Below are 18,180 nucleotides of genomic sequence, written 5' to 3'. Positions count from 1 at the left end.
AAGCTTTTCAGTCAAATTTACAGCCAGATTGGGTCTGGTCCCAACGTGGGTGTGTAGGGAGGGTTCAAGAAGCCTTTACCCACAAGGCCCAAAGACAAGAGAAAGACCCTGTCCTGAGGTGGGGGAAGGGAAGGGATTTCTCCATCCTCACGGCTCAGGAAATTGAAATCTCCACAAAGGGGAAGGGAGGAGAAGGGAAGGCCATGTCCCTAATCACCTCTGCATTGGCCTGCTCTGAGTGTACAAATGTGCACGTGAGGGAGACGGCTGGACCATCCAACCAGCCAGTATTATCTGGATTCTAACCTTTAGCAGAAATACACTCAAGAACAAGGCCAGATGCATTTCACTTGTTTTTATTTAATTAAAAAAAAACAAACAAAGTCATTGCAATCCCAGTTAAATACAGAGATTTACAAATAGGTCCAAAACAGGACTAAAATATTCTTTGAAATGCTGTACCTTTAAATATTGTGCTTTCATAGATACATAAGAAAATTAGCATATAAAAATACTTTACAAGGAATACACTCTAATATATGGATAAAAATACACATTTAAGTAATGCATTTCAGTTTAGTACCATTCAAAATGCATAGGAAGGGATACAAGGACCAAGTTGTTGTTTTTTTAAAGCCTTTTTAATAAAAGTCTTCATTAAAAACCCATTAGAAGCCGCACTGAGCTTCTGCCTTTTAGAATATTGCATATAAAAACACTTTCAGCTGTACTGTTAATGCCTTGCAGTATCAGTTATGGCACATTATCTAGTTATGGCAGCAATGGTATGGAATATTGCATACGTGAGACAAGAATGGTTGCACCTACAAATAGCTGGATGTGAGAGACAGTTGCAAATTTGCCTAGAGTACAGACATGGGAATTAGTCCTGGCTCAGCCTTGGTGGAACAATGAACATTTCAAAGCTACATGGCATCCCGAATACACAACAACAACAAAAATAAATAAATAAAATGAGAACAAGCAGAAGGAGGAGACCCATTTCCACTAAGCAGGGATCTTTAAAAGGATGTCCCCTCCCCTGGGGGAAAAAACAAAACAAAACAGGCCCTTACGACATCCGTTAAAAAATAAATCATAATAAAGTGCAAATATATGAAACACGGAGCAGGCAATCACATTTGCCATGTGAAGAAACTGACACGTGCCAGCAATTTTGTGTTTGGAGATGAGAAAGGAAGAGATCATGCCCTTGGTTGCATCGCAACTAGTTTGCTGCAGGCAGATTTTTAAACCATTTCAAATATCACACCCATATCTTCTACAAGGAGCTGGGCTGAGTGCAGGGAGACACAGGGTGAGGAAGAGCTACCGAAAAAGGCATCGTGCTTACTAACCACAGAGAGGTTAACGATAGGTAAAGGAGGGCAGCTATGGCAGACTACAGGGAAGTGTCCAAAACCTATCAGAGACATTTAAAAAAGTGTACACACTTGTACTTGCACTAAGGTGACCCAATCTGGGGCACATATGGGAACTGGAAACACAACATCAATCTAGGAGAGGGCTTTTCGTGCCAGCATTTGGCAGGAGACCACAAGGATTTATTTATTCAAAACACTGGAAAAAAATAACCCTGAAGTTGGCCTGAGATGAATGTTGTTCAGCTGTTTACTTGGAGGAACAGCCCAGGTTTTCAATGAGAGGAATCTCTGAGATGGTCTATGTGAACAAGAGAGCTAGTGATTCAGGACAGCCATTCAGTGGCTTTCCTGGATGCTGTGTTCTACTAAGTGCTCTGTAAAAATGTATGAAGACAGACAACCAAATTGTGTCTTGGAGTCAGCAATGGGGGCAAAGTGCTTCCTTGCATTTCCAAAGGGGTGGGTGACGAGGGTGGGATTTCCAACTGGAGAGAGACGTTGATCCATCAAAAGGATTTAGCTTTCAAAAGAAAGTGCATCTAGCCATTCGCAAGTGAGTGTTGAGTTGGGGTTTAAATGGGACTTAGTGCTGCCCGGTGTGGGTGAATGTTCAGGTGGAAAGGGGATTTTCAAATGTCAGATTTGGTGGTAGTGTTTTAAAAAGGCTATAGGATGAAGTAGCATTTCCTTTCAAAGAAACCAGGATTTGTTTTACTCTTACTGTACGTGATTAAGAAAGCAAACAACAACGCAAAAAAAAAATAAATAGCACCATGTGTGTTTACAGGATGGCCAAGTCCTTCAGAATGACGGCGTCAGAGGAGCAAGGAGATGATCCACCCTCCATGAACCCACGCACAGTGAAAGCTCAGGCCTACTGGAGCTGAACGATGACTGAAGGTTGCCCTGCCAAAGGTGAATTACCCTGGATGCTGTTTTCTGCTATCAGCAGCCCATTTTACCATTTGCATTAACCAAGGTCCACACTGCTCATCTGGTTTAGCTTGCACCTTCAGAGCAATGTCTGGTGGTCTAGGAGTCACAGCTAATGGCAGACCCACCTGCAAGTTACACTACATACAGCATTACAGTTACCAGTGCAAAAACAGAAAACCACAATGGATACTCATCAGCTTTTCCACCATGGCAGGGCCCAAAGGTACCTTCCATTTAAATCCTCCCTCAGAGTGTCTGCATGCTTGTTTTGACCTCCACGCCCAAGGACTGTGGGACTAACTCTCCACTGGCCTCCAGTTGGGTATTGGCAGCGAGTGCCAGGGGGTTTCGACTAATGACTAGGTCCAGTTTGTCTCCTGCCTCGGAAATCAATGGAACAGCCAGACAGCAGTCAAAGTCTCTTGTTCGAATGCGATTTACCTGCGGGGGGGAGCGAGGAGGGGATGTAGTGGGAAAGAACAAAAAAACATTTGTTAACTTCAAAATCCAAGAATGCCACTAGAACTGAGACCTGGCACTGGAGAGGAGTCCCTATGAATACAGTCTGTCTGGAAGCCCTGAAATTCCTTCAGCCCTGAATGGGATTTCCCAGGACTGTAGGAATTGCAGCAGCAGTCAGCAAACTGCACCATCTCGTCCAGCTATAAAGTCTCCTTAATAGGAAAACTATACAATCACACAAATAGAAAGGACAAAAACTCACTGAGCTTCCACATTCTGCAGGTTCAGATCTGGGGGTTTGTTTCAGGCTGATCTCTAATCCAATCTCATCAGATCTTGGATCTGGTATCAAAACAGAATCTTTGCCTGCTTTGAAGTGCTTTCCTACTCCCCAACATCCTCAAGCTGCTCCAAAAACCACAACAGATACTTCACCTATTGGCACAAGCAGCAGCAGGTGGTCTAAATTTTCATTTTATACCCAGTTTAAACCTGGTCCTAATTCTCAGAGATTCTGAGCACCTGCAGCTCCCACTGACTTTAATGGAAAATAAGGGTGTTCAGCAACTGGGAGAATCACACTTCTGGTCTTTTGAGCCACCCGCTTTTGGGTGTTTGAGCCACCCGCTCTACTGTTAGACGAACAGAACAGCATCTTTCAGCAGACATGCATTTGAGTGGATTATAGGCACCTATCTTATATACATACACAAGTTAAAAAATAATACATATGCATTGTTGAGACTGCTAGAAACAAGCTCTGTTCTTCCAGGGGTTTGCAGAGCATAGCTGGTGCACAGTGGAGGTTTCTAAAGCATTCTCTGGAGACCGCAAGCCCTTCCTGCAGGACTCGGAAGAAAGAGCCAACTTTTCTAGCTGTCTTCAGTGGAAGTTCAAACATATTCCAAGGTTAAATCACCTGCAATATGAACTACTTAGGGGCAAACGCTCCCCCTCCTGTGATTAGCCAGAGTAGATGAGCTTGAGGCAGGGATGTCCCCAGGGCTGAAGAATGGAATTTCCCTTCCGTCTCAGCCCCTCCCCCCGAGCTGAAGTAGCATCTGGAGCAAGGCTGGGTCTCCTTTACAGGGCAACGGATGGTGGATCCATGTAGCTCCCTCTCACAGGCTCCTCTGGGCTCATTAAGTGCCCATGGAGCTGCACTCAATGACACAGGATGGGTTCCCCAATTGCCACGCATGTTGTAGAACTGCACTGGTTCCAAGGTAGACAGGTCCCTTCATAGCTATGGAGGAAGGAGTGGCTGCATCTACTCCTCACTGGGAAGCGATCTAGGAAGACTTTTAGACTATCAGCTCCACGCTGAAGCATCTTCAGTGCCCCTTCTCTATGTTTTTCCCTTGGATTCGTCGATAGCAATATTTCTGCAAAGCCCTTGTTCAGCACAACCCTCAACGCCAGTACGATAGCTACAACAGAAGACAACTTTGTCTCCTTGTATGTCTACAATGGACCAAGAAGAGACATTGAAGTTGGGGATTGTCAAAGTCTCTGCTCCCGTTAAGATTTCATGCACACACACACAGAACGCTTGGCATTCACTTGGATAGCGACACATCCAGCATTCACCCGAAATGCAGCTGCAGAGCCTAATTGGTGCAAGAACGTACAAGAGGCTAATCTTTTATTGGAGGCTGAGAAGGAATAGCTGTATACCAGCCAACTGGCTACGGACTATCACAAACCCAAATCAGGCTCCCTGTGCTGCTGCTAGTTTTTCAGTTACCTGATGTACAGAATATATTTGAGCTAACTGGGGCACTGAGCCCCCGCCCCTCACTTAAAATTAGTAAAAATAAAACGTCCTTATGAGAGTTTCAAGACTTCTAATGTGGTTACAAAACCCACAAGTGGCAATGCCTTCTCTAGCTGACTGTGCTCTTCCTGTTGCTATCAGAGTTGAGCTTGCTGCACTACAGCTATGTATTTAAGTCTCTTGGAAATATCTAAAGCCAGTCCCCACCCATGCCCCATTACTATTCTCTCCTTGGTGGTCAAATATATCTGCATATGTTGTGGACCGTGTTTACTACATATTGTATTTCGTTTCTGCAGCAAATATGCGGTGGCTCAGGAGTCATTAGGGGAAGTGAGTCTAGGAACAACACCACCTCACTTGAAGTGTGTGTTTCCTAGAATTCTCTATGCATATGCAAGATGGCTATGCACTGAACTTCAAGCAGACCATTTAAATACACATGGAACTGCACATGCTGTCTTGCTTTGACTGATGTGCCAAACTCTGGTTTACCTGAAAAGTCCCCCTGATGCACCAGGGAAAGGATGAAAAGGACTTTCCGCCTAGCACTAGAGAGAAATCTAGGCTGTGCGGTTTGGAGCTGGATGCCAACTTCCCCAAAATAATGGGCGATTCTTATCTGGAGCTCAGGTCCAACTCTGCTACATAGTAATCCCTTAGTGTAACACTCTAGCTAGCTCCAGGTGCATCGTAATGCTAAGGGCTGAGTAGCTAGCTGCCTACCTACTAGCTTTTATAAAGTTGGTGTCACCTTAGTGGAATCTTACAAACTTCTCTCTTCCTCTCAGTTGCTCACTCATTTCCTATCCCCAGAGCTGTACTTTGCATTCCTTACCTGAAGGACTCTGTCGTAAGGTTTGAGGCCACACTGATCAGCCGGCCCATTGGGACGGATCATATTTACATAGACACCTTTCTCCAACAGGCCATCAGAGACACTGAATCCAAAGTCTTCACTCTCTGGGTCCTTGTGGAGTGTCATCTGCATGGAAAGGCATTGAACAAGAAATTCTAATGCAGTATGAGCCACAGATACATGAGAGAAGCATGGCAGGAACTCCTCAGGTAATGTGTACAGTACAGTAGTGTGATTCTGCTCTGGGTCTAATGGTGGGGTTTTGCTTGGACTGAGTAGTAAACATTGGTTGTCTGTTAGTATTGAGAGGAGTTTAATTTAAACTTGTGCACACACTGCCAGCTGTTTATACAGGTCACATGCTCAGATGCTTTGGCAATGGGCACATAATTCACAAACAAATCTTCTGCCCTTGCTTGGGGGAGAACAAGAACGTTTAAGTAGAATTATAAATCACAAGTTTTTGGATAACCTCCAAAGAGGTGGACACTACCGGTCAAATAATGGAATTTTTAATCAATGGGGCAACTCATTTGCTTTGAGCTATTCTAGGCATCTTGTGTGTCCACCATGCAAGCCTATGGTGCTGAAAATCTGAATGAAATTAATTGACAAACATGAGTGTTTCCAAGCAGGTTGTTGAATTATTTACAGCTCTTACAGATTTTTAATCTTGGTGGCTTATCCAATAGCTTGCTTCAGAGACATCACACTGATGAGTTTTAACACCATTAAGAAAATGTAGTAAAATGATGAAACCACAGTCCCCTCAAAATTGGGTCAGTGTTCGCAATTTGTGACAGTGGATTGGGGTGTGACTGGGCTTCAAACTGGTACTGTTTTCGGCTTTGCGCCATTTTGGTTTTGCCCTTTTACCGCCTCAACCTGATCTGCCTTTTCCTGGATGCTCCAATGTTAGGAATTGCCAGACTGTGGCGTTACCAGCACCAATAGTGAGTAGCACCAAATTCACAACAGTGCTGGCTAGGACAAAAGAGCTCAGCCAAGAGCTGCTGCCTCCCTCCAGCTTCTCAAGGACTAGAGCATCTCCACCACCAGCCATTCAGACAGCTGACACTGAGCCAGCTGCCTGGGGTCAGATCAGAGAAGAGCTGCTGTACTGTGCTGAACCCACTTTAAGCCTCTCTCCTCCCTTCTTCCCTCCTCTCCAGCAGCAAAGGCAGCTGGTAGCTTATCCACCCCACCAGTGAAAGCAATATTTCTGCCTGACAGGAGACACATCAGGACAGATCTTTTCAATGCCCCTAGCCAGAGAAGCAGTGGCCCTCAGCCAGCGAGAGCCAGCTCAGCACACTCTATTTGGAGTCATATTTTGGCAACACAGTTGGGAATTGTGGGGTTGTGGGCACAGCATCTCCCCACAAATTAAATCCAGAAGGTGGAGGCAGTGTATTATTGCCATCACCACCACCACCAACTACCTGTGATGAATACCATCGTATTCTCCCTTTGCCCCCAAGGAACTTGGCGTGCAGTAGCTATGCTCTAGCTCAGTGTTAGACTTTGGCCTAGTCCACACTTAAAACATAAACAGAGAGGGGTGCAAGCCACAAAGCTGGCATTAGAATTCTCCCAAAGTTTGGCGATGTGGGGTAGAGATCTAGGGTCAATATGTCTGAGTCCATCTCTAGGTGGGAGCAAAGACCACTGCTGCTATGTTCTAGCTGGAGGCCACCTCCCCATTAATCTGACACCCTGAGAACATTTACCAAAGAGATAAAGGAAGTGTTAATTCAAATTGACATTTGAAATGTTTCGTTTGACCCAAATGGAATATTTTCCATTTTGGGGGGGGGGGAGGGGGAGAAACATTTCCTCCCCTGCCCCTTTCAGTTCAAAAACTAACCAATTTTTCTTTTCGTTTTTCAATTTGGTGGCTGATCCGGGAAAATATAAATAAAATATTGGCTCAGCTGTAGACATGGCTGACTTGTATTATGCTGGGAACAAATCACAGAAAAGTCACTTCCCAGCAGAATATTTCTCCTGCCGTCCTGTTTGGCAGGGAACATGCAGTATAAGAGCAAGTTCCCGGACAGTTTCGGGGTGCAATCCCCACTGTAACCCCAACAATGTTATTTGTAACCGAGGGATCCTCGGCGTAACACTAAAGTGACCTCTGTCTAAACACAGACCTTGTGCAACTCGAGAGGGGTTGGAGACATGATTTCCTGCACCTCCTCCTTAATCTTCCTCATCTCCAGATTCCTCTCATTCTTCTTGGTGGGAGTGATGCTGCTGTCGCTCTGCCCTTCATCGCAGCAGTTGGCGTTTCCTTTCCTCAGTGGGCTCAATCCGGACTCACTAACCGAGTCCACGAGCAGTTTGCTCCCTTCCAGACCCAGGCTGTGCACGCTCCCTGTCATGATGGAGGCCTGTGGATAAGGTGGTAAGTTAGTTCAATGAAAGTTTGAGTGGCAAGCGACTGATGGACCCTAGAAGAACAAAAGCAACTTAGAGAGAAGCAGGTGACACACAATGTTCAGCACCAACCAGAGGGAGTTGTAATTCTGACCCAAATGGTAGCACTAGTAGTCACTTCCGGCTGGCTATAGGAGCCACTTACAGAAAGGGCAGGCATCTCAGCAAATGCTCGTTGCTTCTTGTCAGAAATCTTTAGCCAGTTTTCCCCCCCATGGAAAAATGGAGGGAACATTTTTGATAAAAACCACTTGTACACATTTTATGTACAAACACACACACAAAATGGAGGTACTTGTTCAAGGAACTGATAGAAAAGAATGCTGAAATTAATGCATATCTAGCTGAAATGCCCTTAACTCAACCATCAACTCCCAGCAGTCTCTAGGAGGAGTTCAACGTTATCTTTTCATACACTCAGAATGGCCAACAGACAGTGGAACAAGCTTATAGTGAAACTATTACACAGCAAGGTAGACTCAAAATCCTTTATCTAGTCAATATGTCAAAATATGCAAGTTATACTGCCAGCTACAGGTTGTTTAGAGCAAGGTTGGGCTTTGGAGACAGAGAGATAGTTCCTTCAAACAGTCTGCGCCTGGAGAAGTGATCTTTTTGCTTCTGAAACTGGTTTCCCTCTTAAGTGATGGGTTTTGCTTCACAGAAACTCAATGTCATTCTATGGACATCTTGGGAAGGACATTATAGGGTCTGAAACACTGATTTGCTGACACCACTGTAGTTCATAGACTAACAACTCAGTGAGGCAGCACCAGGGGAATGAAATTGGCATACACGTTATTGGGAAAGATGTGGACAAATTGGAGAAAGTCCAGACAAAAGCAACAGAATTGATCAAAGGTCTAGAAAACATCACCTACAAGAGAAGACTGAAAACACTGGGTTTGTTTAGTCTGGAGAACAGAAAACTGATGGGAGAACATGATAACAGTCTTCAAGTCCATAAAAGGTTATTATAAAGAGAAAGGTGATAAATTGTTCTCCTTAACCACTAAAAGGACAAGGCAAGTAGTAATGGGCTTAAAATGCAGCAGGGAAGATTTAGATTATACATTAGGAAAAAATTCCTAACTGTGAAAGTAGTTAAGCACTGGAATGGATTATTTTGGGAGGCTGTGGAATCTCCAACATTGGAGGTTTTTAAGACCAGGTTAGACAGGGATAGCACAGGGATGGTCGGATAATACTTAGTCCTGCCTCAGTGCAGGGGACTGGACTGGACGACCTATGGAGATCCCTTTCAGACCTACATTTCTATGGATTGTAGGGCAACTTATGGCTTCTTCACTATGGAAGCATACAGAAAATCCCTTCCTCTTTAGTACCCTTGTGCAGAAAGAGCTCAGAATGCTTCAAGCCAGCATTCTTTGGATGTAAGGGAGTGAGAGCCACTAGCACTGCAAATAGGGCTAAATACCCCAGAGATTGTGTGTCTAACTACCCTGAAGAGAGATGTGACCATGGACCCTGGCAAGCAGCAGGAGGCAGACATGGGAGGAGCACATGCTACATGTGTTCTAGAGATACAACAAAGACAACAAGCAATATGCTTCCCCCCATGCCTGTGCCTGCCTACTCAGGTATAAAACCTTCAGCCAGATGCACTCTGATTTTGCACCATCTCCCTATAATATAGCTCTGGGATTATGGCATTCAAAAGGATGGGAGGATAGTTTCTCGGCATGCCACCATACCTCTAGTTTGCCAGCCTGCTCTGTTCTTACGAGCAGGAAGGGAACTGAAATATACCAAAATCTGGATCTCAGAGAAGGATTCTGGTAGGTTTTGATACCATGCCTGCTTCCAGAGCTGCAGTATGTTGCGAGTGCATTTGTCTGCAATGGCTAAGCAAGACAATACCTTGAGTTCCACAGCAGGTTTTCCAGCCAAGAAATTAAGATTTTATCAGGAGTGCTGGAACAATTTGAATAGTGGGATGCTGAGAGCTATTGAATCAAACTATAAATCTTGTATATAATGGAAACCACTTCAAGCCAGGGGATGCAGCAGCTCCCCACAGCACCCCTAGTTCCGGCACCTACGGATTTTATGTCAAGAGGTGGCAGCCTTCATTTAGGAAAATTGATCAAGCCTTTTAAAAAAAGTTAATATGAAATTAGGTAGCATTTAGGACCAGTCACCCTTCATAGCATCCCTTTAAAGATCCCCCATGTAGAAAAGTCTCTGTCTGGCAACGTTTTTCATTAAAGGGATTATACTGATCAAAGCTAAGGAATGAGTCAAGAAATCAGTGTGTGCAGCCTTAACTGGTTCCAGGACACACAATCTATTTAAATTAGTAATGAACAGTTTAATTCCAAGGTTCAAGCTCAGTTCTCTTAAATGTCAACAGGCACAAAAAAAAAAAAAAGAAAGGTAGGGAGCAGATAGCAAAACTCAGCAGTGGCAAGTCAATGACCAGCCACTGGTGTGCATAGTGAAAGAGTCACCTGATTAAGCATGTAAATAAATCCTTCCCTCCAATGGAGGATTTAATTCACCTGTGCTAGTGTCAGATAGCTAGAGAGATCAGATCAGTCTGCTTTGGCTTGGAACAAAGGAGGAGAATAATTAAATAGATTCTTGTGGCTGTGTGAAATATACCTGCAATATCCTCATTTTCCTGAAGAGGGTGGTGAATGGAAACCTTATGTTTTTTAAATTCCCTGTCACTTTCACTGCTTTATGTGAACTGCAAAACTCAAATACCCAAACTTCACTGGAGAAAATGCCAAAAATTCAAAGCCCATTGAATTCCATGGATCTTAAGTCTAGAGAGTCACTTTACAATGTGCTCTGAGTAGGGAGCAGTGCATTGTTGGACTGCCCCAAGAGCAGCCTGGGATGCAAAGTCACAAAGTTCCTCCTGGTCTCACTGTTGCTCCAGACCTATACCCAGTATAGCATACGTTACCTTGTGTGCCAATGCGGTTTTGCTGGCCAAGCGTCTTTTGGGGGGGGGGGGGGGGGGGGAGACAAGGGGTCAAGCAAAGTGGAGCCAAGGATCCATGCAGTCCTCACCTGCCTGCACAGATCCGGGGGAGTACCAGCTGCACAGAACCTGCTTCCACTCCTGTGCTGCAAAATGTGATACAGGCAGCTCACCTTACACTCCTCACTCCTTTGCATCACTGCAAAAGCCAGGCTACAATCTGGTCTTCTGTAATGACTGACGCCTAGATTAGAAGATGGATATTCAGCCAGTCCTGCTAGTGCAGGGTTGTTCCTTACAGAACTTACTAGTGATTTTTAAAGTGGTTTCTGAACAGGGATTTCCTGCTTTACTTTCTCCACAAGGTTTTAAATTCCAACCTGCCCATCCCACAGCCAGAGACAATAAAAGGACTTCCAAAGTGTTGTGGGTAAAGGCAAGAGAGTAGGCCATGAAGAAAGGAAACACTATGTCTACAGGAAGCTGCTGCCTTCTTGTAAATTTTCCCAGGGAGTGGGGTGGGGGTTGGATGAAAACCAATCATTTATCCATCTTACTGAACCAGCAGCGGGTGTAAACACATCTGAATGCAAGGTATGTGCTGGACTCTCAGACATCTAAAGTAAGTCAACTGTTCAATACCCACATTTTTTGGACCCATTTTGGCCAATCTGCAGAGCTTGTCAATCAGAAATACTTCTTCAATGGAGTGGTTGCCATTTGATAGGAAGATTTAGATATTTTATGACTATTGTTTGGTGAGCTATGAAGCTGGTCAAAACAAGAAAAGTTTTTTGTGAATACTTTGACAGTTGATGGGAAAAAAACCGAAGAGACTATTAACAGATGAGTAGAATGATCTGAAAGTACAGATATTCCAAGGGATCAAACTCGGATAGAATCCTTACCCCCCCCCCATAGATATAGTCAACATTTAGCATACAAGGGGAAACACTTACTACAAGTGGCGAGAATGGACTGGTTAGAACAATTCCAAGTTGATTTACCTCGATCTCCCTCAAAAGTTCAGACTGGCCGCATGTTTCCAAGTCCTCCAAAGCTTCTCCAAAAACACGCCAAAAACTATCCTCGTGAGCGGTCTCAAGGCCGTTTTGGCGGTTGGGATATCTGTTGTAACGTAGGAACCAAAAATTGTCAGCACTCTTCTGCAGCGGGAAGAAAGCCGCAAGGCTAGAGCAAATGGCTCACCAGTAAAAGCAGAGACTTGAAGAGTCTTCATATACAAAAGCAAACAATATGAACTTTTCAGGCAAGAGAGTCCAAATACAAAACCTCCATGCACTTACTAACAGGGCAAAAGTCCTTCAAAGGAAGAATTAAGTTGGTGTAGTAATGTCAAGTTCAAAAGGGTAAATAAAAAGTGCCTGTAGGAAGACTGTAGGTTTAGGAAGACGTTTTGGTGAAACAGAGAAGTGAAAGAAAAAAGGATGCATTATGGGTAAACCAGGAGCCTCAGAGACTGTTAGTACAAAGGCTGATGGGACAGAGTTCAGATCTGAGACACAGAACACCTGAGAAGAGAGAAAAACACAGAGGGTAACAGACATGGTGAGAAAATGATAAATACATTAGGTCTCTGTGAGAGTAAATAATGTAGAGAGATGTATATAAAATGATTTGCCTGAGCCTAGACAAGTCAATAACACTGCAATTAACAACACAGGGAACTTTAGAGTACAACTCATATGACCCAGCATTTGCTTTAACTTAAGATGTATTTATCACATGGACAGCAGTGAGGGGAACTGGACAATATAGTCAAATAGATCTTCTCTCTTATGTCTTTGAAACAGTGGCTGCACTTACAACATTTCTACCCATTTAAATGTTTTCACGAGATGTACCAGTATTCCCTGTTACATGTGGAAGAAATCTCTCTCAAACTGGTAGAAATATTTGCAGTGCAATACTGGGTAAATACTGATTTTCCCACCACTGCAGCGCCTGTATCTCTGTTAGTGAGCCATTAGACATGATGCGGGAGTACAGTATTTAGATCTCTAAAGCAAATGATAATTGAATGCACTGAAGTGGCTTGATAGATTCATGGCAAGGGAATTATTAGCATTGTTTTGTGGATTGTGGGAGTGCCTAAAATATGCCAGGCACTGTGTAAAACAGCTCCTGAGACAAGGAACTCTCGATCTAATATTTTAAGGTCTCCAAGGAAGTTCTCTCTGTATGCCATACTGAGACACAGCAATGCATTATAAACCCAGCAGTTAGAGTCGGATAGTTCTACTGTATCTAACCTCAGCAATGCTGTCTTCTACCACTATTATTAGTAACTGCATCTATAAGATTCTCTCTCTGTGGTGTCTGGTGACAATTTACCTAGCTAAAATGGAGTCATTAACTTTTCAAATATGAGAAGCTTCTCCATCAGTCAATGCTATTTAACAAAGATCAAACATTCTATTATTTGAACACCAGTCAAAAAGCAGTTGATTTTTTTCATCGAATTAACTGAAGACTCCCCATTTCAAAAGCCCCACTTCCAGATCCATACTAATTTAGTCCCAGATCGTGCAAGGCTTTAAGCACATGCTTAACTTCATGCACTGCATGTAGCCCCATTGGCTTCAATGGGACTATTCACACTGCATAAATTTAAGCACACAGGTCGGTCAGTCTTTGCAGGATCAGGGTCTTAGTTGATTGCACTAGAGAGGCCAAAAGTTATCCAGTGACCCATTTTATAAAAATAAACAAGAACCCCTTTAGACTAAGACTGAAACCTGCTATTATAATGCCAAAGACTAACTTTGCTTCCCTTCCCTTCCTCATTCTCTTTCTTTGCTGTAAAGTTTCCAGTGAGACAGACGCTCCCGCCAGTTGGAGTCCCTCACGTCTTGAATCAGTAAGTCAAATCTATCATTATAAAAATGCATTCAGGGCTCCAGACTGGGGATCTTGCATCACTGGCACCAATACCTTTTCTGGGTTGGAAACAGCTGGGGTTAGATAGATTAATTGTTTTCTCCTTAAGACGACGACATGGTCTAATTGGCCCTCTGACTTGTGCGTGTTGGTTTTCCAGAGCTGAGTCAGAATGGGTTGGGCTTCAAGAACCATTACTAAGGCTCAAATATGGTAGCTACAACTGTCAAGCAGCCACCCTTTCTTTCCAGCTTTACTATTTTAAATAGGTGGAAATGTCCATGAGATGATCTAATTTTTTGTTTTGACAAACAAAAATTTAAAAAAAACCAACCAAACAAACAAACAAAAAAAAAACACCACACCTCGCAACACACACAACTATGTGACATCTGGAGAATGTCAAGGGCAGGATTAGTCAATGAAGTAGGAACTCCTTTCACTGGGCGTAACTCAGTGAGGGGTCAGCTCCTCTTCCCCCCTCAGGGAAGCCCTGTGTAGAGCTGCCTAGCAATATCAGGGGTAGGAGAGGGGAAAAAGCAGGCGTGAATCTCAACAACAGAAGTTCCATGCAAAAGCGAAGAGTAGCTTCGTTCCCTTGCACCCACAGTGTTTATTTACAGGCATTTCTGCAGCACCTGCAGTAGCCTGAGCCAAGGGCTTGATTCTGCTGCTCTTGGTCACCTTGACTTCTTCAGCCGGACTAACTGGTGGAAGAAGGTACAACTCAAGGTGACCCAGAGTGGGAGCAACAGGTCACGGCTTTAGGAGCTAGTGCTATCAAGTTATTCTTTCATTGTAAAATATAGTGAAGCCAGCAGTAAGGGCTGCCTCTAACAGGTAATCCACTGTTTTAGGCAACCATGAAATAAAACTTAAGGGGGTTTGTGATACAATTTTTTTTTTTATAACAACTGAAGACCTGCCTGCTTTAAGAAGAGAGATTCTGCTGCTCCTTGAAGACAGTTTCACTGTATAATGTCCCTGGCAAATTGCAGTGTTAATAAAAAAAGTGTCCTGCCAATGTAGTCTGAAGTGAAGACTTCATGGTGCATGATCTTTATCAAAGCCTGTTGGTTAAGTTACCAATTTACTACGGGTCTAATTTTTTTTAAAAAAGATTACCTAACTGAAATTTGAGATTTGGTAGCAAACTGCAGTACTGCATGCACCTGATATCCCCCATGTGCATCCTCCCCCTGACACACACATACTCCCAACAGTGCACACCCCGCATTGTATGTGTTCAATATTGTAGATAATAACTGAATTCTCAGCAGTCACAACACAACTTAAGAATTTATTTGAGTTGGGCAACTATTTGATTGTAGTTGGGAAGATATTAATAGGAACTATCCTGTCCACTCTCCATTCCTGACTCAACTGCTCCACCACGCACATGCATGCACAAATACACCCTACACATTGCAAATACAATATGATGGACAACACAGTCAGTATGGACATCCACATACACACACGCCTACCCGGTCTCCTCCCTGCTTCTTCCAGCCCCTTCATACCTGGTGGGTTTGTCCCAGTCATCTTCACTGAAACTTCCATCCATATAGGGATAGTTCTTCCTGGGATCCCCAGGAGGGGTGCTGTTCTTCTGCCTGCTAGGTCTCCATTCATGTGGATGTAGGGCAATGCCAACAGCCTGAGGTATGTACGTACCTAGGAAAGGCGGGCAGAGAGGAAGAGAGGGAAAAATAATTACACCTGGTTAGACAGTCAGAATGAAACATTAGATCCCAGAAAAGGATGGTCATGTGCTAAAGGCACTGGATTTGTTCTTAAAAAGATCAGAGTTCCATTCCAGGCTCTGCCACAGACTTCCTGCATGATTTTGGGGAAGTCACTTAATCTCTCAGTGCTTGGTTTCTCCCATCTGTAAAATGGGAATTAATAATACTTCTTTCCTCCCACCTGTATCTATCTATACTGTAGGGTCTTTGGGGCAGTGACCATCTCTTACTACGTGTCATCTTGACTGGGACCTCTACGTGCTACCGTTATACAAATAAACAGTGAGATCAAAATAAAATCTGACAAAATATTTCATGCTCCTCTGCTGTTTCCATCTTCCCCACCTCAGTATGCAGGAGTAACTGTGCCCATTAGTAACAGGAGAGCTGAAGGAAGATATCTATACTGTGATACTACTACGAAGAGCAAAAAGTTACCCTTAAGTGCTGAAGTAGCTCCCAAACCCTGGTCCCTCACATAACTGTATTGCCATTGGGTCAGAACTTTTAATGAGAACCCACTTGCTGGGGTAATGCAGAAGGCAGTATGAACTGGACTTTTGCCAGCTGACATTTTGTACTTGGCAGAGATCATTCTTAATGGCAGTGAATTCAATGCAGGAATTATTGCTTGTAAATTTCCAAAGCTTCTTAAAGGAATCTGGACACTCAATTCCCATTAGTTTTAAGGGATTTGGATGTCAGGTCCCATTTGAGAGCTCTGAAAATCCCATTGTAGATTAACTATTCCAGAGTCCTAATGGACACTCTCCCAGTTCACTTTAGTGTCCCAGACCCACTCTCAAGCTTCCAACTCCCCTGCTGTTGCCTCCCTTCGATGGGAAGACAGGCCCGTTCCTTTCTAACCAGTGAATTTTCAGGCTGCATGGTTCTCTGCCTTCAATGTATTTCCCAGCACAAAGATGTTACCCAGGAATACCTGCTTGCTTTCTCGTCAGAGATGGTTAACAGGTGTAATAGCTATACTTATAAAAGTAGCACACAGCACTTCCTATGCAAGCCTACTTTATTCTGAAGGTAAAAAGCATTACATAAAACATAATAAAAACAACAGAAGAACCTTCACACATGCTAATAAGTTTGCCAGAGTTAACCCCAACCCTAACATGGAGTTTTGGGAGGATCCATCCTTCAAACCCTCACCCAAAGGTGATTTTTGTGCTTACCAATCATCACAGTTTCAGCTCAGAACAAGCACCCAGTCCTTCCAACCCCATCTCTCCAAGGGGGTGGCTTCAAAGGGTTGATAAAGGAGGAAGTTCATTCGCATCCCCCCATCCCTGGTAGAGAAGGTACATGCAATGCCACAATAACCCATACACAACTGCATTTTTAACATAATGTACCCAAAAGGTATTAACCCTAATTCAATAAGGTTTAACTTAATTCCATAAGGTTTGTTTAGGATAACACAGGATTTTGTCAGTCTGCCACAGACACAAGGGGAAAAAAGCCATAAGAAGCAGGACAACACAAGTTTGGAAATAGCATCCAAATGTTGCTTTTCACATCTTAAAATCTCTCATGGTGAATGGAACTCTCACCTTTCAAGGAACATATCCATGCTGATGGAATCCATTGGTTGGTACCATCAGAGTCACCTGCCTAGCTGCCATTTTGCTGCACAAAATGTGAATTCTTGTTGGAAGAGAGTAAGGCCTGGTCTACATTTAAAAATTAGATTGATCTAGCTATGTCACTCAGGGCTGTGAAAAATGTCGCTGGGCTGTGGTTAGGTTGACCTAACCCTGGCGTAGATGCAGCTGGGTCGATGGCGTGACCCCACAACCTCCTAATGACAACTGGCCACAGGGCACAGAGGGGTTATAGGAATTCTGTGAGTCTGATCTGTACATTCTGTTCACCACAGAATGCCATGTGAGGTCTGAAACAAACCCCGATGTCACATTGGTCATCAATATCATTGTGAAATACATGTTCGGATGTTGTGTAAGGCAGTGCTCCTCAAAGTGGTGGTCTGCGGACCGCTGCCGGACCGCGAGCCATCAGCTGCCAGTCTGCGCACACACTGGAAAAAAAATTGCCAGTCCCCCACATCAGATAACTCCTTACACCAGTGCTTCTCAAGCTATGTATAGACACTGAAAATATGTTCTTAAAGTCGGTCTGGGGGGGATTGGTCATCAGCAAAGGCGAAAAACAGGTTCTCTGCCAGACAAGAAGATGTTTATTCATTTACATATTTACATGTAAATGGAGCATTGCCTCATTCACAATAGGTCTCCTATCACCAGTCTGAACTGAAGGCAAATGAAAGATTGTGGGGTCTTCAGAAAGAAACTAATGAGGAGAGAAAATCAGCAGGGGTATGGGAGAGAACCCCCTTCTATTGGGATACATATCAAAGGTTTGCTCTACTGTATTTTGGGAGGCAAAGAGGACACCATGGCACCCTTCACTGAGGGGGGAAAAGGACAGCGATTTTGCTTCATGGGTTCTCAGCCAGGCTTGCTGAAAACTCTGGAGAGAGCTTTGGGTGAGATAAGCTTCTTTAGACAAGAGAGTAACTTGACAAGAGAGTAACTTGTCAGTTAAAGTTTAGTCTCAAAAAAGTGTGTATTGATTTTGTTTGATATATAACCATTTGTTTCCAATATTCTTTACTCACTATACCTGAATCTCTGGTCTTTGACAATAAAACATATTCTTGTTTTCACTTTAAATATATCTAAGTG

At 43.6% G+C, this 18,180-nt stretch overlaps 1 protein-coding gene across 7 annotated transcripts in view; it reads right to left on the bottom strand.

Moving 5' to 3' along the window:
- Positions 1–340: 340 nt before the first annotated feature.
- GRIP2 (glutamate receptor interacting protein 2) overlaps positions 341–18,180 on the bottom strand; it is a 478,373-nt gene continuing 460,533 nt past the window's right edge. For 4 of the 7 annotated variants that reach the window (XM_048856218.2, XM_048856219.2, XM_048856220.2 and 1 more), the window contains exons 20-24: positions 15,239–15,392; positions 11,774–11,942; positions 7,576–7,815; positions 5,399–5,545; positions 341–2,762 (exon numbers count right to left, since the gene is read on the bottom strand). In XM_048856218.2, the coding sequence (XP_048712175.1) occupies positions 2,568–2,762; positions 5,399–5,545; positions 7,576–7,815; positions 11,774–11,942; positions 15,239–15,392 (905 nt within the window). In that variant the 3' untranslated portion in view covers positions 341–2,567. The other 3 variants (XM_048856222.2, XM_048856223.2, XM_075130293.1) reach the window with 3 other exon arrangements.

This window comes from Caretta caretta, chromosome 7 (assembly GCF_965140235.1).
Source record: "Caretta caretta isolate rCarCar2 chromosome 7, rCarCar1.hap1, whole genome shotgun sequence".
NCBI lineage: Eukaryota > Metazoa > Chordata > Testudines > Cheloniidae > Caretta > Caretta caretta.
This window is presented reverse-complemented; position numbering and strand designations above follow the sequence as displayed.